Source organism: Micromesistius poutassou (genome assembly GCF_964030765.1).
Source record: "Micromesistius poutassou genome assembly, chromosome: 5".
NCBI lineage: Eukaryota > Metazoa > Chordata > Actinopteri > Gadiformes > Gadidae > Micromesistius > Micromesistius poutassou.
The window spans coordinates 19,044,297-19,072,096 of record NC_140275.1 but is presented as its reverse complement, the minus strand read 5'-3'; the positions used below and the strand labels follow the sequence as shown (position 1 = coordinate 19,072,096).

General features: G+C 50.2%; 1 protein-coding gene across 4 annotated transcripts; it reads right to left on the bottom strand.

Annotated features, from left to right (window-relative positions):
* Positions 1-117: 117 nt before the first annotated feature.
* fgfr1a (fibroblast growth factor receptor 1a) lies at positions 118-27,800 on the bottom strand. Of its 4 annotated transcripts, none has more exons than XM_084468439.1 (18): positions 27,224-27,800; positions 22,219-22,370; positions 17,736-17,984; positions 16,660-16,749; positions 15,459-15,631; positions 13,682-13,805; positions 12,841-13,031; positions 12,065-12,215; positions 8,046-8,242; positions 7,402-7,547; positions 7,111-7,232; positions 5,643-5,753; positions 4,394-4,584; positions 3,669-3,791; positions 2,909-2,979; positions 2,328-2,465; positions 1,508-1,613; positions 118-462 (listed from the first exon to the last, which is right to left on the bottom strand). In XM_084468439.1, exons 2-18 carry the CDS (start codon positions 22,307-22,309, stop codon positions 259-261), a joined length of 2,478 nt encoding a protein of 825 aa, XP_084324565.1. In that variant the 5' UTR covers positions 22,310-22,370; positions 27,224-27,800; the 3' UTR covers positions 118-258. The 4 variants fall into 4 exon arrangements, with proteins under 4 accessions (XP_084324565.1, XP_084324567.1, XP_084324566.1 ...); XM_084468441.1 differs by having other exon boundaries at positions 8,052-8,242; XM_084468440.1 differs by lacking the exon at positions 12,065-12,215 and adding an exon at positions 10,828-10,972 and having other exon boundaries at positions 119-462.

Genomic DNA, 27,800 nt, shown 5'->3' with positions numbered 1-27,800 from the left:
CCGAGTCAAAGAAGTTCCGGCCTCCGCCCCCCTGGGCAGTCCTCACCACCCCGCCCCCCCCCCTCCCACCACACCCAGCCTGCCGCCTCTTCTGGGGCCGCCGCGGGACAGGAAGGACTCGGGGGGGGGGGGGGGGGGGGAAGGGTGGCGGTGTGGGAGGGAGGGGGCTGGGTGGAGGGTGGCATGTGTCAGCGCCGTGCTAACACACGCGTTAGCGTTAGCGCTAGGCTAACGCTAGCGCTAATGCTAGCGTTAGCATTAGCGCTTCTTGACGGCGGCGCCGTTGGGGTGCGGCGGGAACTTGGGCAGGCAGGGCTCCTCGGCGCCCGCGTCGTGGGAGAAGACCGAGTCCTCGCCGGAGGAGCAGGTGGAGCTGCGCGTGTCCGGGTAGCAGGTGGAGCTCCGCGTGTCCGGGTAGTTGGGGGAGTACTGGTCCACGGCCACCGACAGCTCCAGGTATTCCTGGAGGGGGGGGGGTGCGGCGTGGAAGAGAAAGGAGCGGGGAGGAGGGGGAAGACGGTAACAGGTTAAGCCTCGCGGACATGGATAGACCAAGGAACGCTACCCGTCTGGACACCCTCTAAAAGGGTGTCGAGGTGGGTAGCGTTCATTCTACACGTCTCGTGTGGACACCTTGCGTCTCTACTCTCGAAGAGTAGAGACAGTAGAGACGACGACTTTAAAAAGCAGTCCCTCATCATCGTGTATGTCCCTGCAGGCGGGAGGTAAGGCCGGGGGCAGGGGTGGAGGTGGGGGCAGGATGAGAACCGTTTAGAGCAGGAAGTTTCACTAGAGCAGGAGGTTTCAAGCCAGCCTCGATGATCACATCGGCGTGTGTTAATGTGCCAACTTGTCAACGTGTCAAATAGTACATCCGAGTGTCAGAGATGATGGCTTCATGGTCAGGATTAAGACTCTAACAGCTAATCAAAAGGGTTGAGCAACGGTGCAGAATGAAAGGCTTGTCTTAGTGGAAGTGAGTCAGTGAACTGCTGAATGGCACTGGTGGAACGAGCTCCCTGACGATTTCATGACTGCAGAGTCGTTTCACCAGCTGCCGCAAGAGACTCAAGACTCACTTGTTCAGAGTTCACCTAGACTCTGCATAGTCTCCCCCCTTACCCCCCCCCCCCCCCCACACACACACCCCTCTTATGCACTTATTGTATGTTGTTCGTCCTTGCACTTAAAAATAGTACTTAGCCTCGTATAGCATCTTATCCTAGCTATCTTTGTTGTATACAGGGAATGAGTTAACCTAACCATTGCTAGTGCCAGAGGGTTTGCGCGGGACGTCCCAGCTGACCTCACACATCACGTCCAACTGGCCAACAGATCTTCTAACGGTCAGTTTAACGAAGACCGAGGGATCAATCATGAAGACCTCCAGGGTCACTAACACCCCACTACAATATCACATCACACCCGGAATCACTGCAGGGGAGATTCAAAAAAGACTGCGTGGAGAACTGATGAAACCGGAGGAGGAGGCAGCAGCAGGACCCACCTGGTTGGAGGTCATGGCCAGGCATCGGTCCAGGTCCTCCACCAGCTGCTTGAAGGTGGGTCTGTGAGAAGGAACGGCGTTCCAGCAGTCCCTCATCATCATGTCCCTACAGGCCGGAGGTAAGGTGTGGGGGGGGGAGCGGGGGTGGGGGTGGGGTTGGGGGCGGGGGCGGGGGCGGGAGGAGAACCGTTTAGAGCAGGAAGTTTCACAATCAAAACAAGCCGAGATCTCACTAGATGCTTTCAAGCCAGCCTCGATGATCACATCGGTGTGTGTTAATGTGCCAACTTGTCAAATACTACATCCGAGTGTCAGAGATGATGGCTGCATGGTCAGGATGTGGGCTCCTGTCAGGGATTAAGAATCTAACAGCTTATCAAAAGGGTTGAGCAACGGTGCAGAATGAAAGGCTCGTCTTAGTGGAAGTGAGTCAGTGAACTGCGGAATGCCACTGGTGGAACGAACTCCCGGACGATTTCATGACCGCAGAGTCGTTCACCAGCTTCCGCAAGAGACTCAAGACTCACTTGTTCAGAGTTCACCTAGACTTTGCATAGCCCCCCAAACCTCTCTTATGCACTTATTGTATGTTGTACATCCTTGCACTTAAAAAAAAATTAGTACTTAGCATTGTGTAGCCTCTTATCCTAGCTATCTTTGTTGTATACATGGGTTCAACTAGCGGTTCTATGAACATCCTTACTGTACCGACAGCGATATATTGTTTCTCTTTCTTCTGACAAATGTACTTTGTTGTAAGTTGCTTTGGATAAAAGCGATAAAATGCTAAATGCCCTGAATGTAAATGACGCAGCCTTACAGTTGGTGCGTGCAGGTGGAGGGCTTGTCCATGCGGTGCCCGTCCTTCAGCAGCTTGAAGAGCTCCTCCACGGGCACCCCAGGGTAGGGGGAGCCCCCCAGGGTGAAGATCTCCCACAGCAGCACGCCAAACGACCAGCTGCCCAACAGAAGGTCAAAGGTCAACCAGAGTGGACACGGTGGAGTGGACCGGGGTCTGGATCCAACACCACACACAGAGCTCCTCATGCTAGGGGCTGGGGCGGGAATATGGGTTGGATTTCTCTGTTGTACTTCAACAATATTCTATTTTAAGTCTGGACCCCCAACTGAGCCTGGTTTTACCTTGTGATGCTTATCACAAGAACATGAAAAGTGCAAAATAGATTTTAATATTCTCATTCTGAGTAGTGTGTTACAGTCAGTGTGTTACTGTTAGTGTGTTACATTCAGTGTGTTACGGTTAGTGTGTTACGGTTAGTGTGTTACATTCAGTGTGTTACGGTTAGTGTGTTACGGTTAGTGTGTTACAGTGAGTGTGTTACAGTGAGTGTGTTACAGTGAGTGTGTTACAGTGAGTGTGTTACGGTGCTGGAGACTCACACGTCACTCTGGTGGGTGTAGATGCGGTCGAACAGGGCTTCAGGGGCCATCCACTTGACTGGCAGGCGGCCCTGGGAGACAAACAACAACACAGTCAGAACGCCGCGGACCTCCCCAACCTCTGCACGGCAGCTACTGCAAAAAAAAACCTTGAGTTCTGCAGAAGGACGTTGTAGCTTCTAGGGACCAGCAGAATGAGCAGCTTCAGACAGCAGGCCTACTAAAGGAGGGTGAAGATGTGGAGCTTCATACACACCACGTAGACCCTAAGGATTCTTTGGGGCTTTAAACAAATACCTCACAAGTACTTAATTTAAATAAGCATAACAACACACCGTTGGTCACACGATAAACCAACCCCGTTTAATGTCTGACTTATGGCGCTGTAGTAAAGAAAGCTTTCTGATCTATGTCAAGCTACACATTTCCACTCATCCATTTCGCTTTGTAGCCTGACTTGATGTGAAGACTTGAGTCATCAATGTCGTCAGGTATATTTCAGACCTTCATAGTCCAGATGAATAGGAGGAAACACCAAGTATTGTGCATCTGATCAGACACTTGTAACAGGGGACAGGATCAGACGGGCTGATACAAGCCCGAGTAGTGTGACGCTCCATGTTCAAATATTCTCTGGGGGAGAATAATACTTCATGACAGCATGACGACCGAGACTTTCCGAGGGACTGAGACGGTCTAACGCGTGGAACCCCTGCTGGTCAGTAGGTCAGTGAGGGGGGTCACAGGTGGGTCAGCTCACGTTGGTGGTCTTCTTGTAGTAGTCGATGTGGTGGATGTCGCGGGCCAGGCCAAAGTCTGCGATCTTCATCACGTTGTCGTCGGTTACCAAGACGTTACGAGCAGCCAGATCCCTGTGGATACACTGCACACACACACACAAACACACAATCATTTAATGGCGTGAATCTATAGTGGGATGTCACTGGTGGGACATTATTATTATAGTGGGATATACTGGGACAGTATTTATTATAGTGGGATGTACTGGCACAATATTATTATAGTGGGATGTACTGGGAAAGTATTATTATAGCTGTACTGGGATAGATTTATTATAGTGGGATGTACTGGGAAAGTATTATTATAGCTGTACTGGGATAGATTTATTATAGTGGGATGTACTGGGACAGTATTTTTTATAGTGGGACAGTATTATTATAGTGGGATGTCCTGAGACAGTATTATTATAGATGTACTGGAAGAGTATCATTATAGATGTACTGGGACAGTATTATTATAGATGTACTGGGACAGTATTATTATAGATGTACTGGGACAGTATTATTATAGCTGTACTGGGACAGTATTATTATAGTGGGATGTACTGGGACAGTATTATTATAGTGGGATGTCCTGGGACAGTATTATTATAGTGGGATGTCCTGGGACAGTATTATTATAGTGGGATGTCCTGGGACAGTATTATAATAGGGGGAGGTTTCGGGACAGCACTGGGGGGCCTACCTTCTTGGAGGACAGGTACTCCATGCCGCGAGCCACCTGGTAGGCGCAGGAGACCAGGTCCTTGATGGACATGTTCTCCACAGGCACCTGGTCCGGGTTGTAGCAGTACTCCATGCCGGGGGGCCTCCGGGCCCTCAGGTACTCCCTCAGGTTCCCCTTGGACGCAAACTCCACGATCACGTACAGCGGGCCTGCGGACAGCGGGGTCCGTTAGGGCGCGGGAGTCGATCCACACACTTGATGATCACTTCCTCTAGAGACACCCGATCAAGTTCCTCCAGAATTCAGTTTGTACGGAGAAACCTTTTATTTTGAGCTTCTCCGATATGGCATAGGGTTACCGTAATGTGGGTGGTAGTTGGTCGGTATTTGGAGGGTGACAATTTACATTATGGAACCCATGCAACTCAATGAGAGGGGGGGGGGATTGTTTATTCGCTGACTCTAAGATGTATATTTAATATACTTTTATAGTTAGATATTGGGTAGGTGTGTAGAATATCCATCCCTCTGGTATATGTTAGGGTTATTTTACGATTTCAGATCCTGCGGTCCATCCCTTTAGGTAACTCCCTGGACAGAACATCTGCTGAAGGCCTCCCATCTGAAAATGCGAGTGGAGCGGCCTCACTGCCTTCAGAACGCGGCAGCGAGGGAACACTAAGTCAGAGCGCCCCGCCCGGAGCGCACGGTGACACCACTGCGGCTGCGGGATCCGAACAGAGCGACTCAAACACAAACCTCCACAGCCCTGCTCATTGATACCACTGCAGTGAAAAGCGTGACCGAAGCCACAGGGCTGTTTACTCTAGATAAGACATTTCAATGCAGACAGCAGATAAGGCCTGGAGGAATGCGGTCAATAGTGCCGGGTGGTTCACTGGAGGTCAGTCCGCCCCCGCTCCCCCCCCCACCCCCCACCGGCAGCCCCGGGGCTGGAGAACAGTGCCAGGCCTTGTCAGTGATGATTTCAGAGATATGGGAGCCCTGGAAGCAGCTGTGTTCATCATCAAACCCCAGAGCTTAGATGCTGGCTGCCAGGAGGCTCATGGTCTAAACATGTGTTTAGTACAAGTGCTGGGAATCGGGAGCTGGCTCTGCGTACGTGCCATGTGCACAAAGGCCTGACGCCAGCGCCTTCTCCGCTGTCCTTTTCAGGAGAGGAGTTTGCAGAGGTCACACACACACGGGGGGGGGGGGGGGAAACGCGCGAGCGGGCCTCAGGGTGAGTCTCTAGCGCGTCACCCACCGTCCTGCGTGCAGGCTCCCAGCAGGTTGATGATGTTCTTGTGCTTGCCGATGATCTTCATCATCTCCATCTCCGAGATGAGGTCCGACAGGTCCTTCTCGGTGGCGTCGGCTGCACACAGAGGGGAGGAGAAGGGCAGAACTTTAGCTGATGGACAACACAGACCGGTATCAAGAGTCGTCAGGGTGTGCCTTAAGCATCGCAAAATGATGTCCCATCAAAGTCGTTGCAATGGAACACAACTTAAGTCGACTTATTTCAAGCGGATTTCATGAGAGGAGTTAGGGTTGACTAAAGTACGATGAAGTGAGGGTGTTGATGACGTTGAGGATTTTGTTGACTACTGATATAAAACCAAGGGAGGGGGGGGGGGGGGGGGCAAGGATTTAGCGCTGCACAGAATTGCCAAGGCTGAGCTCATTTGGAGATAAGTATTAACATACGTGGGAGTGTGTGTGGATGACTGCTGGTTTAAGCAGCCTCACCTGGCCGAGTCTGATTGGAACTCTGGGGCTGGGTGAGGCTGCACACCTGTTGCACATCGAGTAATCAGTGTGCACAGGTTAAACCAGCCATCACCACACACACTCTCAAGGAGATCTCCTGGGTGGCAGTGGAGCCCCCTTGCCATGTTCATTCTCACACCGTTGCAATAAACCAGATTCAACACCACCCCCCTGTGTCCTATGTTTGGAGGAGCCCAGAAAGTCACCTAGGTGGCGTGTGGCAGACACCTAGGTGGCGTGTAGTAATGGACTTTGCTACAACAACATACTTTTTCTATTTACTACGTTTTATGAACCTGTTATCCATTGCTTAAAATCAGATAAACATTCAAATCACAGAACCAAAGTCCCCAAGCAGAGAAGAGGGCTCCGTAATGTGATGAAGCCAGCGTGTATGACCCTCCACCCAGCTACGTCTCTCCAGGAGACCTCTCCCCGATCCGCTCAGGCGGCGCTGCTGGAACCCCATCCCCCGGGGAGCGGCCGCTCCAAAGGCAGCGGGCTCATAAGCGATCCCTCCCCCTGCGTGGCGGAGCTCAGGAACGCCGGTCCCCTCGTATTAAATGTCAAGCGCTCTCAGACTCCAGCAGGCCCCTCTCAGGGTAACACTCCCGTATCTGTTGACTCCCAACTGAGAGTCATGGCTTTTGGAATATCTTCGTTATTTTACTCATTTATGTGTGAAGGATGGATCACTTGAGTCTTGAGAGCCTCAGACTAAGTACTTTACAAACTCTGATTCCACTAAACGTCATCCATCAAACAGTGCGACAAAAGGAGATTTTGACTTGGCGCACATTAAATAAAATACAAAACATACATAGAAAAACAGCCTGCAAAGAACCCCAGAATATATCGCACCTTATGTAACACCTGATGATCTCCTCAGATTTGTCTTTCGCTTAACAAAAAGCTCTTCCATCTCCGCTAGTGAACCCAAGGAGCCACAGCTCATCACTTACACTTCAGCATCTTGACCGCCACCTTGGTGATGCGGTTGGGCTTCTCCTTGTCCAGGCCCAGGGCCTCTCCCATCACCACCTGGCCGAAGCAGCCCTCCCCCAGACGCTTGCCCATCACCAGCCTGCATGGGGCGGACAGAGGAGGAAGAGGGGGGGGGGGGGGGGGGGGGTGTTACAGGGGACTGCAGGACTGACCCATGGAACACATCTTGTTCCTAATCCAATCAGAATGGATCCGCAGCGGGTTCCTCCGGTGTAGTGAGGCCCCGCCCCCCTCCCGCCGCTACGCACCTTTCCCGGGACAGCTCCCAGCGGGGGTCCTGGGGCAGCTCGTACTCGGAGACCCCCGACAGCATGGGGGAGCCGCTGGAGGAGAGGCGGGAGGGCCGGACCAGCATGACCCCCGAGTGGATGGAGGAGCTGGAGTCCACAGACACCTGCAGGAAGGAACACGCACATTACTTCCTGTTCGGGGAGGCCGCACCGCAAGGGGAGGGGCTTCTCAAAGTGACAGGCAGAAGAGGGAGGGGCAGAAGGAGATGAAGGGGGCGGGTACTCTAGAGTCATGTCTTTAGTCTAAGAAAGGTTTAAAATATGAAAGGGACAAGTCTGCTTGCGGGACGAGGGTGTAAAACTGGCGAAACATTTGAGCAATGTTGAGTTATAATGTATAACGTAATATCCATACCCACCTGGTTGACCTACCTGCCACAACCCAACTCAGAGATTCGCAATGAATCGGGAAGCCCTACGAATAAAGGTTCATTCAAACCTAGCTACCATGCGGACTACCAGGTACACTCCCATGGAAACACACCCCCATAAAACCAAAATGTTTGCACAACGGCCTTCAGTAACGGTGCACGGTGAGGGAGACAGGAAGGGGGGGGGGGGGGTGAGAAGGAAGTAGGTTTGCAAACCCCCTATCTACTTTCTGTTACCTGTCTGCGCAGCGGGATGCTCTTAGCCAGCTTGTGGACGGCCAGCTGCCCGCTGAAGTCGCTCTTCTTGGAGGTGGTGCGCATCTTGAAGAGCACCACCGTGGACACCATCACGGCGATGATGAAGAAGCCCACACAGTAGATCACCACCTCCAGGTAGGTGTGGTTGGCGGGGGGGTAGTGGGGGACGGCTGCGGGGGAGGGCCAGGGGGGGGGGACACGTGGTCAGCGTTGCAGACAGCTGTGAAATGCCTTCACTTTGTGTTTCTCAAAGGATGGCAACCAGAGCATTGCAGGTAAAGAATGACACGTATGCACACACACAATAAAATAACACACTATAACACACGCCAAGAAAACCACACACATGCGCACTATGACACGCGCTTAGACAACCACACACACACACACACACTATAACACTCTAAGAATACCACACACACACACACACTATAACACTCTAAGAATACCACACACACACACACTATGAAAACAGCCAACACACTTTAAAACACGCCAAAAAAAAAACACACACACACACACACACACACATACATAACCACACACTAGAAAAACCACACACAAACACTAAGAAGACCAGAGCCATAGACACACGGGGGACAGAAGAAGCGTTCTCTGTGCTGAACGCCAGCGGTGTGAATCAGAGGTCAGCTGAAAGCTCGACAGACTGTCACTAACGGTAACACAAACAATATCATCCAAAGATGTGCAATGGCTCTGGTGTTCTGTGTCTGAGGTTCACACCCAACAACAAACATCCACACCAACACAATAATACGACTAAATGAATAGCATCAACCATTCTCTTACATAGCAAGCTATACTACAGAAACAGCTCATTAGACTATTTGCCTAACAAATGTCCCATTCTGAAACCCTTTGACATAATAAAAAAATATATATATTTTGTTTCTTAAAAAGAGTGTGTTTGCGTCATCATGACTACAATGCTTGTCACAAGATCCATATTGTAATTTTTTATTTGGAATAAATAAAAATAAGAATTATTTTTGTGAAATCAGTTTAAGAATCAAATCCAGAATGTTTTTTCCTCCCATTAGGTGAAATCACCAACATTTATTTGCATTATCCTCAAGGTGTAGCAGTTTGTAGTATAGAAAGAATCTGGTGTGCCCCTTGGTAAGGTTGTCTTCATAAAGTTGTTATAACAGACAAATAATTAAATAAATACATATTAATATATATACATACAGTATATATATATATATATATTCATGAATACAAGATACAAGGAAAGAACGATTTTATTTACATTTTGTTGCAACTTTATGTAGGTTGCCACAAAATAAGTAGCACAACGTTTTGAAAACCGAATCTTTAAAGGTTGAAGTAGGATTCAGTGGCATCTAGATGGAGGTTGCAGATTGCATCAAACTGAATATCCCCTCAAAAGGTCATAGGTCATAGCTATCAAGTAAAATAGCAATTATATTAAAGACTGGGAAGCTTTTCTTCTCTACTGAAACACGGTGGTGCAAGATGGCGGCTCCGTGAAAGAGGACCCTCCTTATGTAGATATTAAGGGCTCATCCTAAGGTAACACAGTGATTCTTATGTTCAGGGGATTAATCCCTTATTAAAATACCTTTGAATATTACAGTACATTTCTGCCAGGTCCATTCCTCTAGAGATGCCACTTAATTCTATACACCTTTAAATAAACATGTGATCGTCATCCTGTATTTACTACGTCATTTAAAACATATTAACTATGAAATATTAATTATAACAAATATAAATGATATATATTATAATATATATATATATATATATATATTATATATTGGCCAAAGATAGGTTAAGGAATAAAGAGTCTTAATATTTGTTTGCTATTTTCTTTGCGGACCAAGCAGTCCATGCCTCACTAGCTAACATTACAGCCTGTTTAGATGGAGGTTACTTTATTCCAACTGCAGCGAGGACCAGGGGGTCACACCGAGGATTCTCTCTTCCCGCCCACCGCTACACCCCAAAGTAACACGGCAACACAAGCGGCCCACGCTTGTGTGAACAGCCCCTGAGTGACAAGCCGCTTGATAATTGGACAAATGCCCGCTGGCAGCTGGGTGAGACGCAGAGACACCGCAGCGGGCCAATTATCAGAGCCGACCGCTGTGCGCACAGCAGGAAATGACATCAGAGATCTGTCATTTGCGGCGCTTGTCAAAGGCTGTTAGCGTTAAAAATAACCTTGAATGAAATCCAATGTAAACACCAATTAAAAGGGCAGAATGGGAGACACCGTTTTGAATAAAATTCACAGCAGAACCGCCCAACAAACCGTCTGGCTTTTTCTTAAATGCCACGCTCCACCTGGCAGTGATCAGGTCAACAACCTGGTTATTGCCCCCCCCCCCTCTCCCCTCCCCCTCCCCCCACCCTGAACAGGACTTCTACTGTCCTTCTCTAGGGTGGATTCTAAGAGACGTTAACAAGTGGGTTGTTGGGCAGCCTGTGTTTCGATTAAATAAAACCAACATGAGCCGTGCTCCCCCATCCAGAGGGTCTGGGCGGAGCACAGGTCCAGTGGAGAGGGGGGAGAGGAAGGGGATCAGGGTAACCCTGCACTGGCTTCCTGTCACATGACCCAGCAGAGCAGGGGTCCCAACGACAGCCCTGCTCTGCCCCATGTGAGGGGGGGACAGCCAGGCAAAGGGGGAGGGGGGGGGGAGGAGGGGGAGGAGGAGGAGGAGGCGGTGAAGAGGAGAGGGAGCGCAGGGAGAACCACCAATACCTTCAAAGACGGTCAACCATGCAGTGTGATGAGAGAACCCGATAGAATTGCCCGCCAAGCAGGTATACTCCCCAGCGTCATCAAAAGACACATTCCTCAGTTGGAGGACTTCCATCTCCTTGTCCGTGGTGTTAAGGCCAGCGGTCTGGAGACGTAACGAGAGGAGGCGAACCAAGAGGCCCAGGAGGAGAGGAGAGGGAAAGGAGAGTCATCCGTTAGAAAGGGCGAGAAGAGGGGGATACCGGAAAGGGAACAGGGGGGGGGGGGGGACCAAGAGCCTTCCCAGAACTCCTGGGTCCGACAGCGACTCGCCCACAAGTTAGTTTCACCCAGAGCCCCCCCCCCCCATGAGGGGGGAGGGGGGTGTAAGCCCTGTAAGAGGAGAAGCGGAGTTAGGCCGAGGCAGCAGTGCGACGCCTCACTGGGCCGCCCGTCTCACCCCACCACCGGGCTGCCCGTCTCACCCCACCACCGGGCTGCCCGTCTCACCCCACCACCGCTGCTCTCCAGCACCAGATCCAGAACACAATCCCCCGGGCCCATCTCTGCATGCAGGAGACGGCCAGCATGGAAAGAACCGCAGCAGAACAGGACTAAAAGCTGCCATATTGGAGGGAAACACAGAGACGAAACAGAAGGGACAGACAGACAGACAGAGATGGAGACAACAAGAGGGAGAGGGGGCACATGGAGAGAGACAGACAGTCAGAGAGCGAAAGGCAAAGACAGAGCGACAGAGACAGAGGCAGAAAGACAGACAGAGACACAGAGAGAGACAGAGAGACAGACAAAGGCAGAGAAAAGAGAGACAGACAGAGAGACAGACAGAGGCAGAGAAAGAGAGAGAGCCAGGGAGAGAGCTAGGTAGAGAGTGTGTGAGAGGTGAGCGGGGTAGGAGAGCGAGAGTAATGGAGCAGGATGGCAGACAGAGAGGCCCTTATTAGGCGGGCACTGCGCCGGCACGGGGCAGGAATGAGAACAGACTCCAACATAAACCAGCGACTAAACACTTTCAACTGTTCTGCTGGGAATTTTCCATAGCGTCATTTACAGTCAGGACGAAAAACGAGGTAGGAGGGGGGAGGGAGGCAGAGCGAGAGGGAGGGAGGGAAGAGAGAAACAGCCACATGGGCAGGTTGTCTCTAGCGTGGGGCCCCTAACTCGCCAGGTGTGGCCCCCCGTGTTGGGCGTGGCCCCCGTGTTGGGCGTGTGCGTGCGCTCCAGCGGGCCGGTTTACCTGTGGGGTGCCAGCGGGTGACCGTCAGCCAGGCCGACTGATTGGCCTCGCCTATATAATTGGACACTTTACAAATATACTCGCCGCTCTCCTCCTCAGTCACATTGTAGAGCGTCAGCACCTGGGTGTCCGAGCTATTGACCCCAGAATGCTGGAGGAAGGGGAGGAGGGGGAGGGGGGGGGGGGGTGGGGGGGGGCACACAGGGCAGCACGGACACAACATCACATCAATGCTGGCAGAGACAGTAAGAGATGAGAAGGTCTGTCGTTGTGTTAGCGTGGTGTTAACCGTCGCTTCTCAGAAGGGATGGCACTAAATTGTAAACAGTACATGTGACATTTATAAACATCAAGGCAAAACCACCGCGTCCACTTACATATCAAGTAACAAAACATTGGGTTTCTTATTTCTCGTTGAGTAGCGGTCAACATCAGTAAAAATGTGCTGCTTCTTAATCCTCTCGTTGGGCTTGTGATCGCACCATGGTAATCACCAAAACGTCTTTGTAACCAATGGTAGTTTAGAAGGGTTTATAACCCTTGTTCCTTATCACTTAGTTCAAGTTCGGAACTACTTTCTTAGCATCCAATCAACACTCAAGATCTCTTAGCTGTCATTTGACTTAATTAAATAGCGAAGGTTTAATGAAAGCAAATACATAAAACACGTCTTTCTGAGCAATCAACAAACGTTGAGAAACTCTTTCTGCCCGTTTGTCTCCAGCTAGTCTAACGTCTGAGTTCCCCTTCTCCCCGGAGGGTGTGCGGGCCCCTACCTTAAGCACCCGGACGTAGGGCAGCATGTCGGGGCCCAGGCGGCTCCCGTTCACCTCGATGTGCTTCAGCCACTGGATGTGGGGCTGGGGGTCGCTGAACACCTTGCACTCAAACTCCACGTCGCTGCCCACCACCGCCGTGCGGTTGGCGGGCAGGCCGGCCTGCAGGATGGGCCTGTGGGGGGAACGCTCTGGAGGGGCAGAGAGGGAACACACACACAAACACAAACACACACGTTCATCACGCAGCCCTGTTAACATAGACCACGGTGGTCTCACACAAACAAACCCTTTGGAATGCCCTCCGTTGCTGTAAAACCTGGTCCACATTACGATGGCGGATTGAGATTGCAAGGCGAGGTCTGGCGTTCAGAATCAGATCGGTTGTGAGGTCACCAGAGACGCGGGCTGCATGCCGGGCTCAGGAAGTGAGCGTGTCTGCTTCCTCAGCACTAAACGCTGCGCGTAATTACGGAGATTAACCAAGAAACATAAGAGTCAAGAGTCCGATTTAGAACCAACCCTTGGAATGTTTTTTGGAAGTCATTTTGAAGACGATATATTCAGAAGTAAATGTGATGGGGGATAGGTGATCAGTAAACCCAAACTAGCGCCACGGTGGCAAATGACAGCACTTGTTGCTCCAAACAACAGCTAGGGGGGGGGGGGCACTAGTAGTCTAGTGAGGTCACATGGAGAGCACCCTCCTACACCACCGATCAGGACCCGGGCTCTGGGGTCTCTGGTTGGGGGGGGGGGGGTGCGGAAGGGAGCTGCGTGCTGGACCCTTGCATTGCTTTACAAAGCCGTAAATGAGGTTTCCTTGTTTATCAGTCCTTACCGACGACGTCGAGCTGGTAGGTGTGGTTGATGCTGCCGTGCTGGTTCTCCACCACACAGGTGTAGTTCCCCTTGTCAGAGGGGACCACCGACTCCATGATGATGGTCCACACGTGGTCACGCACCTGGGGGTCCGAGCGTCACAGAGACTTTAAAAAAGGAAGCTCATTGGTGGGGCTTCACGGCTTCAACAGCACTATCAGCACAGGTTCCTTCACGATTCTCTGGTGAACTGTTTAAACAAAGTAATTACACTGTGGCCAAAAAAGGATGAAAAGTACTAAAGTATACTGAAGACGTGAAAGATTATTCTTCAGCCCATCGCCTCAATTACAGCATTCCAACACACACACACACACACACACACACACACACACACACACACACACACACACACACACACACACACACACACACACACACACACACACACACACACACACACACACACACACACACTTGTAAGGGTTACTTCATGTCTGCAGTAAAGTGTTGCGCTCTCCTTTTTTCTCAGAGCCAAGTTATAATTTTTCTTCCATAAATCTGCCGAGACCGGCGGAGCGTGATTAAACCAACAAAACCTCAGAGGCCCTGGCAACATCAAACACCGAGCACGCCTGATGCCCCCCCTCTCTGAGCCCACATATGAGGTGGAGGGAGAGTGGATAGGGGGCTCTCTCTCTGTGTGTGTGTGTGTGTGTGTGTGTGTGTGTGTGTGTGTGTGTGTGGTGTGTGTGTGTGTGTGTGTGTGTGTGTGTGTGTGTGTGTCAGCTGTCTATTGCCAGATGTATGTGGTGCTCAGCTTCATATACATGTGGTGTACATTAAACCACCCCCACCCCCCTCATTTCCACGCAGCCCATATGAACAATAGAGGCCCGGTCATAAAGGAAAGGGTGGGGAAGACGGGGGTAGGGTGTGTGTGTGTGTGTGTGTGTGTGTGTTATCAGACGTCTCAGGGCCGCCAAAGCAGGCCTCTGCACCACCTAGACTTTAAAAAATACTAAATAAAATAAAATCTAACTTGCAGCGGCCAGATGGTGAGGTGGAGAACTGGGGGGGGGGGGGAGGGGGGGGGGCAGCTGAGAGGAAGCTCCTAAATGTGTCCCAGCTGGAAGGGAGGGGGGGGGGGGGCTGAGGCTGGAGCAGCCCAGAGACCCTGATGGGATGTGCAGATGCTTGAGAGGATGGGCTCACTGCACTGAGCGCTACAGTCTGAGGGTCCTCAGGGCTGTGAGGAGTCTGAGGGTCTGTGAGGAGTCTGAGGGTCTGTGAGGAGTCTGAGGGTCTGTGAGGAGTCCTCAGGTCTGTGAGGAGTCTGAGGGTCTGTGAGGAGTCTGAGGGTCTGTGAGGAGTCTGAGGGTCTGTGAGGAGTCTGAGGGTCTGTGAGGAGTCTGAGGGTCTGTGAGGAGTCTGAGGGTCTGTGAGGAGTCTGAGGGTCTGTGAGGAGTCTGAGGGTCCTCAGGTCTCCGGAGAGTCAGAAGAGTCTTCAGACTTTTCACCCTCACATTGAACATCCAACTCCCTCATCGGACCCCCTCCCCATATGAACCATATCCATATTGTGGTGTTCAAACCAGACCTTCATAGAGCTCTGTGAGATGTCTGCTGGTCCCCTAAAGCTCACCGGCTAGCCTAGCGGGGGTTGAGATGTCTGCTGGTCCTCTAAAGCTAACCGGCTAGGATGAACCCTGGTCTGCTCCTTGATAGACACGGGACCTACAGGATGAGGACCCTAAAGAGGCCCGAGGGGTGGGGGGGGGGGGGGGGGGGGTCACCTTGAAGCCGCCGATGCGCTGGTCTCTCCTGAACTCCCGGCCGTTCTTGAACCACTTGAGCGAGGGGGTGGGGTTGCCGCTGGCCTGGCAGCGGAACTTGACCGTCTTGCTGGCGGGGACAGCATGGAGCTTCTTGGCCATCTTCTCAGGGTGGGCCCACTGGGGGGGCATTGCTAGAGGAGGGGGGGGGGGGTGGGGGCGGGAGGTGAGCCAGATGTCACGCTACAAGAACAACAACAACATATGTCCGGGATGTGCCACTCTTCACACTTGGAGAGGAAACGTGTTTACGCCAGCCGCGGAGAGGCTGGGCCGAGGATTAGTCTACACACGCAACAGGCAAACACATACAGCGCCGTGGACAAGCTTCTCCTCATGTTTATTAGAGTATAATACATATATTAGAGTATTTTCATTCATAACAATGGCCAAATATTTTATGAACTTAATTTATTTCCGTGTCTCTTTAAAGAATACCCAGTGTTGCATACAGAACAGCACTCAAAGTAGAACACAGTAGTATATATATATATATATATATATATTTATATTTATATATTTCTTTCCTGAAGCCCTTTTATTTTTAAACACCGTTTTAACGCTATTTTCAACACTGCATCCAACGTGTGGTAGAAGCCACAGAACCAGTGTTTGGCCATGGGCCTGAAGAGTAAGCTAGCTCTGGACGCTAGCTCACGGCGCTAGCTCTGGACACTAGCTCACGGCGCTAGCTCTGGGCGCTAGCTCTGGGCGCTAGCTCTGGGCGGGGGTAGGGAAGGAGGGGAGAGGTAGGGAGGGGCAGAGCAATAGTAGTAGTAGTAATGCTAGTAGCTGACCATGCCTGGGTGACTCAATGGCCCGGCAGACTCAAAAGCTAACACACACACACACACACACACACACACACACACACACACACCCCAAGAGAGTTGTGATTCACCATAAGTGAAATCCCTCATCCAGATGTTGGAGATGAGAGAGTGGATGTTGTAGCGGCACGCACGCCCTGACCACAGCGGATGAATCATAGCCCTCTGTGGTGCTCAAACACTCACTCATTCATTCATTCATCCATCAGAAAGCCTTCCATGTCCTCAGATGACATGTGTTTTCCCTGCTGCTGATTGGATTCGCAGAAACAGAAGAAGAAGAAGAGAGAGCAGGAGGATGTCATCCAGAGGGCGATGTTAGAAACACTTACGTAGCAGTTTCCCACTGTTCAGGAGTTTAGCTTCCTCGGAGGAGGACTCTTCTTCTTCGTCGTCATCCTCAGAGGACGCCAGCGTATCCACTGGAAGAAGAGGAGGAAGTGTGAGTAAATCATTTAGGACTTCACAATATTCTCCATGGACCACGAGGAAGAAGAAGAGAGCCGTGAGCACGAGCATCACATGATGCTGCTCGCTTCATAAGAGATTATGCCAAAGCTTAATTATCAGACCAAGTAAGTTAGCAATTATTAGATCTGAGTCACATGTATCTGTTCAAAGCTAAAGTCTTTCCAGGTTTAATTTATTCAGTACACATGCAATCATGCGTTACAAACTAAATGTTGTATTGATTGCTGTATAAATAGCGCATGTCTATGAAGCAGGACGCTAAATGGTTTCAGAAAGGGTGACGACCAAACAACACAGCATAACGTCCATCACTGTCCTATGAGCCACAGCGGGGAAAATGGTTCTTCAGTTTGAATGCAGAAATAATATGCTGTAGCTTTAAAAGGAAGACGTTCTTTCATTTAAAATAAATCTTGGCTAGAGGCTGATGTGGATGTGGGGAAGGCTTCTATCCTGGGTGCATGCATGTAGGATGTTTGGTCTGAACCACATCTGGACCGCACACTGTAAGACACAGTCAACAAACGTACATCTGTACCCAAAATATCTAGCCATACTATTCGGGCTCCACTTTCTAGAATTGAGTCTTGGTAGCTTTGGTGTGTTGGAGTAAGGCCCCACTTAGTGAACACACACTAATGGAGGGCACACTAAGGGAGGGCACCCTAAGGGAGGGCACCCTAAGGGAGAGGGCAAACTAAGTGAGGGCAGACTAAAGGTGAGGGAACACAAGGAGCCCACTAGAAAACAACGTGCAGTACCCCTGGTGCCCACTGCACGCCCTAGCAAGGTGACCAAGAGAATAAACAACGGCAGTAGAGGACTTTTCCAGCTCCTGAACGAGACGTGGGTCAGGCGAGGGGCGACGCATGGCCACCATTGAACCCTTCCCTCCCTCCCTCGCTACGGCGACGCAGACCCCGACGCCGCCTCTCACCGGACACGTTGAAGAACACGCTGTAGTTGCCGAAGGAGGTGCAGGCGTAGAGGCCCGAGTCGGACGGCTCCACCGTCTCGATCTCCAGCTGCGCGCCGTGGAGCCGCGTGTGCTCGTCGTCGGTGAGCGCCGCCTGGTCCTTGGTCCAGTTGACGGGCGCCTGGAGGGAGTCCTTGGAGGGGCAGTCCAGGTCCAGGCGGTCCCCGGGGTACAGGGTGAAGAGCTCGGTCAGGGCCTCCAGGGCGGGTCCTGGGGGAGACCGGGGAGAAGGAGCCGCGTGGGTGAGGAGGAGCGGACCACAGCTCGCAGAGCTCACAGGGGGGAGACCATCGTGTCGGGGTCTTTACGGAGACACTTTCTCCATGAAAAGGTGGAGTAGCACATTGTTTTCGTGACAAAAATCGAAAAAATATCAAACCTCAGTCATTTCATGACTATTAAAAAAACGACACTATTAAAACCATGATAATGGTTGTGTGATGGCTTCACAATGAGGTAGTGGATAAGGACCATAAAGATAAATGAAAGGACCTGAGACCGGGCTGAGAGGAATTAACAAGCAACGTCTTTTTATAATCTCCCTAAAAAGTTCTAGCGTGCGCAACCATGGTGACCGCTTCCTCTAATTAAATCGCCGCCCAAATCGGTGGCGGGCGACTGCGGCGGGCCGGGAGCTACTACAGAGAGAGGACGGTGAGATTCAATCAGAGGAGTGACACCGTGGAGGGGGCGCCGAGAGACACACCTGAGCCCAACACACACACACACACACACACACACACACACACACACACACACACACACACACACACACACACACACACACACACACACACACACACACACACACACACACACACACACACACACACACATTTTGTCTGAGTAAATTTGAGGGCCAATTTACTCAAAAACAACATTTATTTTCTTATACTATATAGGCTACATATAAAAATGTTTAACATGAGTGAGCAAATGCGTTGCTTAGCAACAACAGTGAGACCAGCCAGAGCCCGGTGGGGAGACGGTACTCTGCGGACCTCATGGGAGACGAGCGGACCGTCTCCCTGACACACGCGGCTCGGAGGCCGCCTCCCACCCGGCCGGAAGCGCAGCCCATATTAGGCGCAGCCTGGGAACAACGTCAGCAAACCCTGCCCCATTAATCCACCCTCCCTCCATCACAACAAAGGCCCTCAGACAATGAGGGTGGGGGGGGGGGGGGGGTGTGCAAATGAGAGAGCGAGGCAGCGTGTGTGTGTGTGCACAGGGACGAGCGAGAGAGGGCCTGCAGCGGCAGGTTCTAGTGCCAGTTGCTATGGTGACCTCGGTCGGGTCTAGTAAAGGTATTTCCTGGATCACATGCGTCGGTCGGCCCCTAATCCGGGCAGGAAAAGAGGCCAGAGGGGCAGATCGACTTTCTCCTCCATAACAACACCAGCCGAGGGGAGAGGAGAGGGGCGTAGCGCGGGGCTAGCGTCATCCTGAACCTGTGTGTGTGTGTGTGTGTGTGTGTGTGTGTGTGTGTGTGTGTGTGTGTGTGTGTGTGTGTGTGTGTGTGTGTGTGTGTGTGTGTGTGTGTGTGTGTGTGTGTGTCTGTGTGTGTGTGTGTGTGTGTGTCGGTGCCCCTTGCCCTTTAGATGTGACTGGCCCTGATAAGACAGCGTCAACATCCCGGTTGTTAATCTGGCAGCAGACTCATAAAGCCACTGAGCCCCATAAAGACGACTGGTTGCTTTATTGAGCAGGCGGTGAGGATCTGCTCCTGGAGCCCGCCCCCTGAGCCGGCGTCACGTGCGGGAACACAACAACAACCTCAGGTTTCTAAAGTACGACGTTTGTATCGTTCACATGATGCTCCTGTGGCAGAAATAACCGCAGAAAATCACGTTCATGTCGGTTGTTAAAAGTAATGTTCTGATTTTAAAGTTTGCCAGAAAATACTTCTGCTCAACAAGTGTTTTTTCCACGGTAATTCCCACTGAATGTTTTTTTTTCTCCCTGGGGCGTCAGTGAGGTGCTGGGGATGTTTCCTTTGAACAGGATGTTGTTGGGGATTAATCCTCCCGCTCCATGATTGGATTAACGTGGATTAAGGATCATATTTGGGAGCGTTTCCCCGCTGGAATGCGGCCCTTCCACCATTCCGGAGGGGGGGGGGAGAACTGACTGACATCCCTTAAAATCATCCTAATTACACCAATCATGAAAGAGATTGTTAGAGATTACCAAAAACACACAGGTTTGCGAGTTCACGGTTTAGTAAAACAAGCAACCGAGCAAAAATAACACCCAGGGAAAAAAGACTGAAAAAACAGGAGCCTATGAGCTGGCGCCAGTCTAGGGGGGCTGGGGGGAGTCGCAGATAGGAAGCAATACTCTGGTTGAATGACTGCTGGGATTTCCTGCCTGGCCATCAACAGAGTGATGGTTGAGTGCAGCAAAGTTGGTCCGCTTGAGCCGCGGAAATACTGCCCAGCAAAAACACACATGCTGGCCAGCGGCCCCCCCCCCCCCCTCCCAACCACGGCCCTGTCAGACCAGAGTGAAGGGGTGGGTGGGGGGCAGGGAGGAGACAGAAGAATTGATAAGTGACAATAGCAGCAGAGTTGGGGGGGGGCGGGGGGGGGGGGGGGTCTGGGGTAGCCGGAGAATAGCACAATGGCCATTAGCAAGCTGCAGGAATTCAATGAGCGGGTCTGAAAGACCTCCAGAAGAAACCCTTTCACTAGCAAATCAGGCTATTGACATTCAGCCCATACGAGCCACGCTGGACCCAACGACGGTGGCCCTGCATGGGGAAATTAGCTTAACGCTATTTCTTATCTAAATGGGAGTTACGGAGAACCAGCCCACATGGTGTCTCCTACGGACAAAAGAAGGGCGAGGAGGATGTCTCGCTGAAAAAGGTTGTACTTTCATTCTAACATCCAGCAAGGCTGAGAGGGTCTGCTCCCCCCGGACCCCCAAAGACCTCTGCTGCAGGGTCAGCCTTTGGTCTGCTCTGACAGCACATCTCACACACAAGAGGGAGGAGAAGTGTTCCACTGGGGAGAGCCATGTTTCAATAGCTCAGTGTATGAGTGACACCCCGGCATCTGCCCCGTGGACATGCCCGATCTGAAGAAAGTCCAGAGTGACAAGCCAGAAAGGACAAAGGTGATCAAGCAAGCTTCCACTGTTCTTCAAATCTGAATAGCCTCATTCAGAGCCATGAGCAGTAAATGTTGTCTACTAATAAAATCCACAATTCCAAAACATAGCTTCTCTATTAAACCACACAACGAAACAACTAAGTGGGGAGGACACAAGTTAAAAGACATTTCCATACAACCATTTGGTTTCCTCACTCGAGACAAAAAGAATGCGACCAAATGTTCCCCATGTGATTGTTTGTGGACAGCTGAGGATCGGTGGGGTGTTGCAGAGGGGGGGTGCATTCCCAGGCTCAGAGGGGGGGGGGGGGAAGCAGCGCATAGATAGTACCTGGCCATTTGGTGATTGAGCACCGGGTGCAGGGTACAAACCCATCAACCATCCCTCCCCCACCCAGTCAAACCAGCGACCGGAGCAGAAAACAAGCCTCCTGGAACCTAATCTGCAGGGATAAGGGTGTGTGCTCAGAGAAGCCTCTTCTTTCCTTTTTCCCTGAGAAAAGAAACCTAGCTAATTTATGGTTTCACTGGCAGTTAACTTATCTCTCAGTGACAACAAATACCTTTTCATTACAAAGGAGAGGAGCTAGGTAGTGAGCAGCCCCTGGGCTACACATGGAACTCATTTACCCCTCCCTTCCCCACTCCCCGCTTTAAACACAGCACTGCCAACTTTATTTTCTGGCTAGCTGCCAAGGAGAGAACCTCTAGCGTAATTACTCTAATTATAATGCAGGGCTTTATCATATTCTTCTACTGTGCTCCACTTCCGAAATACTGAGTGTAAACATCCAAACTCCTGCAAGTCCAGGCAGCCATTACCCCGCTGGAAGCCGTCCAAGAGACGCATTTTTAGGGCTTCAATTTCAATGTCTTCTTCCCCCCGTTTCGGAACTGAACTTGTGCAGCGATTAGATCAGGGTACGGTTTTCTTCCGCAACTTATCCAATGTGAGTTATAAAACACACTTTATAAAAAGACAGTGAATAAAGGCCCTTACATCTGAAGGAATGCTTCTAGAGAGCAGGGAAATGAGAGAGAAAGTATTTGTAATAGGCAGAAGAAATACAAGAGACCGAAAAACACATTTAGGTCTGAAAAAGTGTGTTCTAAAGGAGAGCTGAGGTGTTGGCCAGCCTGGGGGGGGGGGGGGGGGGTGCAGGAGACACAGGAATGTTGTGGGATTTACTTGAGGAACATCAAACTTTGGCATTTCCCCCTGGGTACTGATTCCAATAATTTCATAAGACATTAGACAAAGTAGCATTCGACAACTACTGAAATGCTAGAAAAGATGGGAGACATAAAGGTTTGAAAAGTGGTCTTACCTTCATCTGCAGTAGCGCTAGCAGGCCGCGACTGAGCTGGTAACACATGGGCACAGAGAGCCAAGACCAGTAGCATGCTGGGCCCCATCATGTAGCAGGACCTAAATCTGCTGGCTCCTCTGTAAATGGCACTCCATTCAGACAGTGCTAATCTGAAAGTAGAAAATACACAAAGCAACTTCAGAAATCAGAAATCATATGACTATCATCACTATGTCAATTCTTTCCTCTAGCGCAACCGCATAGCTTATTTGTCTTACATTTCTATCCTAAAACAAATTTTTATTTTTCTAGATCAAAACCATTTTGGTCCAAGTAAATGCGGGTTAACCTGTGACTGTGGTGTATTGTGATCTGAAGGTTTTATCCAAAGCGACTTACAATAAAGTATATTTGTCAGAAGAAAGATAAAATATATTGCTGTTCAGTCAGGATGTTCATAGAACCAAGTGACAAGCACTAACAATGGTTAGGTCTACCCATTCCCCGTATACAACAAAGATAGCTCGGATAAGATGCCACACAATTCTAAGTAGTATTTTTCAGTGCAAGAATAAATAAATAAATATATTTTAATTCAGGAAAGAACCGGTTAACACTTGAAGATGGATCATATATAAATATAAAAACTAAACCACCATGCACCCATCCAGAACATGTTGGTTGTGACCCTATTGCTATCTCTGCCATTACGCCATCAGTGAGGACATTGCACACATAGCGTCAGTTTAGTGGTGACGTTCACAGAGGCACATCTGCTCACATCATCACCTCTGCAGCATCTGGCCAGAGAGGTTAACGCTCGCCCCTAACCCCCATAATCCCTCTTCAGGAATTTGTTACGAGTAAAAAAAACTGAACTCGGCCCGTTATGTGACACCCTGTGGAGAGACAGCCAAACTATCATTTCCACACTTCCAGATCTACGCGCCTGCAGTTGGTTCTGGTCCCAGCCCCCACATGACCCCCGCCGCCAGCGCCCGCTCCCACGCTCGCCAGGCTGGGAGAGGCCAGCGCTCGCGGTGCCGATCCGCCATGCAGGCTCTCTTCTCTACATGTGACCAGGCTGGAACCCGTCTCGGCCCCGGTGCCCTATAAACCCTTCCTCCTCCACACCCCAATGGGCCGCTCTCCGTTCAGCAGAAATGAACTCATCAGAAAGAGGGAGGTGTATCTTTGTAGACGGCGTTGTTGAAGAAGCTCCACCCTGCGTGTGCAGCAGGACCCAGCTTGGGCTCTGAGCCGGACGGCCATTGTTGTTGTTGTGTCCATCATTCAAAGGTTCATTGTGTTTCCCTTCAAACCCAATTCAATTTCACTTTCCAAGAATGGCCCAGTGTTCCACAGCTGAGTGGGCTCAGCCCGGGTCCAGCAGGGATAAAGACGCCTGGTCATCCCGGCTCGGAGCAGTGAGTCAGTGTTTGGTAACGTTCCAAGAAATCCACTTCTGCTGCCAGGCATCAGGAAGTCCAAAAAGCCAACAGCCAATCACATTCCCTCGGCTTCCACCAGTACCACTAAGACAACAGGGCTTTCTTTATGTGTGTGTGTGTGTGTGTGTGTGTGTGTGTGTGTGTGTGTGTGTGTGTGTGTGTGTGTGTGTGTGTGTGTGTGTGTGTGTGTGTGTGTGTGTGTGTGTGTGTGTGTGTGTGTGTGTGTGTGTATATTTATGGTTTGCAAGAAGAGGAAAAGGTACTCAACAGGTAAACTGAAATGAATGAATGTGAGCAGAAAGCGTGATGGCTGCTTCATGAAGGCTAAGAAGTAAGTAGTGTATGTCCAGCAGAGCAGCAGGTTAGGCTGGTCTGTGGAGGATCCAAGTGTCAGGAAGCGTCGGCCCCAGAGCTCACACAGGCCTGCTCACGCTGAGGCGCCACAGTATAAATTGGGCCCCCCAAGTACCGCAGCCCCCCATTTAGCACCGTACTCCGTCTCATTTAGAGGGAGGGATGGCTGGTCATTTCATTTGCAACAATGGCTGAAGTCTGGCTAATGAAGACCGCCTCCATCCGCATGCATAGAGAGCAAACGTCAGCAGGGGAGACACTGGTAAAATAACACAAACTAAGGGGATCAAGTAGTGAAATAATCCCTGAAAAGTAATTACTTGAAGGCGTCATTATTGAACATCCACAAAATGAGATAAATATAGGTGGATGAACAACATGTAAATGTAGATCAGGATTTCAGGGGGAGCACCACAGAGAATTCATTTGCCAATCAAATCGGCCTTTGTTTACTTTGGAGACACCAAATTGACTAAGGACACATTTGGTTTGATGGCAGTGGCCTGGGGGGTCACTGCCATCCAGGGAGGGGGGGGCGGTCACACACTCAACACCTGGAGCCCCACCCCCTAGCTGTCTGGTGTCACTGCAGCTCTGTGAGGGCCGTTTGGCAGAGCAGTGTCTTGTTCAAACACGCTACGCTAGTTGGCAAGGCTAGTGAATGTCTTTCCGTTTCCACCTTCCGGCGGAGCAGAAGTTGAGCTGATCTTGGGTGAAGACCAAAACAGAAGTTGAGGTTGTGTAAGCTGGGGCTCATCATTCATGTCATTCTTTTTTCAACTGAACCAAAATAAAACAAAAAAAAATCAAATCAATGTTGCAGCAAGTCACTATGCATCCATAACACTGTTTGGGAATCAGTTTTGAATTATATATTATTAAGCCTCCTGGCTGTTGTTATTATAGCCCCAAGCTACAAGCAATGATTCCAGAGGCATAGCATCCAGATCTCAGAGATAGAGAGCACTCCTTAAAGGCCTGGGCAATAAAACAATAAATTATCGTATTGTGATAGACTTTTGATCAATCAATATAAAACATGTTCAATATATATTGAGAGACTGGACCACTGAATCTAGCAGCTGGGTTTGTTACACAAACACGGTTCCATACTTATTCACAATATTTGAGTGTTTTTCATTGTTGTATCGACATTGGCGTATTTATCAATGAAGAAGAGTGGAAGGTCATATTAAGTGTTAAACAGAAGTGTTTAAATCCAGCATGGTAATACCTAGTCTTTTTAGGTCATTAAAATGATCAATCCTTATCGAAATCGATCAATATGATCAAGTTATATCATGATGTCTTTCAGCCATATCGCCCAGGCCTAACTCCTTACTCGTGTCACTCCAACTGGGGCTTCCCTGAGACGACAACAAGAAGCAGGAGGAGCACATCATTTAATACCCATCAAACATAGTATTTTTGCTCTCCCAAATGATCTCTTTACTCGTTCCTCTGCCCTTACAGAACAGAAGCCAGATTTCACCTCAACAACGTCATACAAGAGACCCAATCCACAGGCAGAGGCCTGGGGCCACAGGCAGAGGCCTGGGGCCACAGACAGAGGTCTAGGGCCCCAGGCAGAGGGCCACAGGCAGAGGTCTGGGGCCACAGTGTGGGTTCCTGGCTCCATTAGCGCTCAGTGCTCTCTCTGCGTGCGATCCTGTGCTCCCGTTTAGCAGCGGTGGGTCCCTGCCCCCTATCAGCTCTCTGCCGGGGGAGAGGCAGTCTGCGTCTGTGGCCTCCACCAGCCATGTGTAATTCAGGGCTGCAGTTCGTGTTACCGCACCGGACAGGGCCCCCGGGCCCCGGCCCAAACAAAACAAACATGTCACAGTGGTCTCATCGCGCCACAAAGGATCCTCCACCACCGCTGACTAGAGTAACCACCAGCAATACAACATATATCCCTGGGATAGCCAGTGCTCCACTGCGGGGAATGGTTCACGGACGCGGTTATCTCGCAGAGCAGACGGGCTTATCGTTCTTGGTGGGTGGTCCCTACTTGGAATTTAAATCACTGCCTCCCAGTGTTCACACCCCACTCTATGATCCATGAGGGGGGGTGGGGGGATTGCAGTGACGTGCAAATTAAATGGACTTACGTGTGGAATTTGGTGCATCGCAAACAATATGACCATGCCAAGTCACTCTGGGGTTCATAATATCTGTCTTCCACTGTCACACACTCTTCCTAAAGCCAGCCCAACCGAGTGCCATGTTCTCAAACCGTTTACATAATACATGCCCATGGATTAAATGTATTACCCAGTCAACTTAATAATTATTATAGCTACCATGTCAAATGTAAATTAATTTGGTATAGCAGTAAAATTAGGAGTCTTTCAGTGTATACGTTTAAAAAATAAAAAATACATAACTGATTGTGACCGTAGATATTTACTATGTCCCATTTACCTACATTTCAAAACGCTATTATGGTAAACGTGATGTTTCCTGACGTTTAAAAACACACACACACACACACACACACACACACACACACACACACACACACACACACACACACACACACACACACACACACACACACACACACACACACTTTCATTTTGCGTGTATGTATCCAATAGAAACTGTTCAGTGGCCATCTGTTACAAGACTAGATACCTGCATTTCAAGAAGCAAGTTATCAGTCTGATGTGTAACACACATCAGGTAAAAGCATCGACCTATCAGCAAGTGCTGCTGATGTAGAAGATGACACTGACAATATTTCGTTTTCTGCAAATCACCGAAAATCATTATCAGATGAGTTTGAAAAACGTTGAACGGCGTTTAACCTTAAGTGTGTGACATGTGTTTCAGCGTGTTTCAGTCTTCAGACCAGGACATTAGTTGTGCGTGTTCCTCCTGAGAGGGGCTTCACTGCCAGGGGCCCCGGAGGAGCTTTGGGGGTGGACTTGTTTTCCCGAAAGCACCGCCATGGAAGCGTGGATTGTTTTCCTTCATTTCTAGTAATAACCCACAAAAAATATTTAAGAACCAGGACATAGTCGTGGTCGACACTGATTAATCGTTCAAAAATAGAAATTACCTGAGAGCACATACCCTAACATTACAGCCGAGCCTGTTAAATAATGGTTTCATTAAAACAAGAAATCAAACCCCTCCAATCCGTTGAGCAGACAGAATCTACCTAGAAACTTTAATCTCGATTCGGACTTTATATACCTGCACCATAAACTCACCTTTAAACGAAGCTCTGCAGGGTGAAGCCGGGCTAGTTTGACGGAGAAACTCCACGGCTCGGAATGGTGAAAACTTTCAAAAACACGAATAAAGATCCAGCTCAGTTCTGAGGTCCGCGACTAGGTACGAACAAAAACCAGCGAACAAAACCCCTCCGGCGGACTGGAGCGTGTTTCACCGACCGAGCATCAAAGCCCCGGGACTCAGCCGAGCGTGGACCTGTGGACCCCGCGGACCGGGATAAAGAAGCTTTACCGAGCGATCTTCTCCGGTTCAGAGCTCCTCTGGATCAGAAGAACCGGCGGCAGAGATCCGTTTGGTGGAGGAGACGCGGTGTCGCCTCGCTGTGTTGTAGGACTCGATCCCAAATCCTTTCGCTCCCGGTGGGGGAGTTAACTCAGCTCAGACCAATTACTTCCTAAACTTTGGAAACTTACAATACAAAAAGTGGTTGAAGAATCCGAGCTCTTTGGAGCAAAATCCAGGTGATCTACAGCGTAGAACTGTTCGGAGCGTTCCGGGCGCTGGGCTTCAAGACGACGAGCTGCACGACTTGTGGATTCCTCCCCCCTCCGA

What these genes read in the sequence shown, in the direction of transcription:
- fgfr1a (XM_084468439.1), bottom strand. Translation starts at nt 22,309, where the DNA reads ATGATGGGGCCCAGCATGCTACTGGTCTTGGCTCTCTGTGCCCATGTG. An exon ending in GGGAGCCTGCACGCAGGACG is followed by an intron (nt 4,585 to 5,642) that starts GTGGGTGACGCG and finishes CGCTGTCCGCAG; the next exon opens with GCCCGCTGTACGTGATCGTG. An exon ending in TCCACCTGCACGCACCAACT is followed by an intron (nt 1,614 to 2,327) that starts GTAAGGCTGCGT and finishes TCCGGCCTGTAG; the next exon opens with GGACATGATGATGAGGGACT.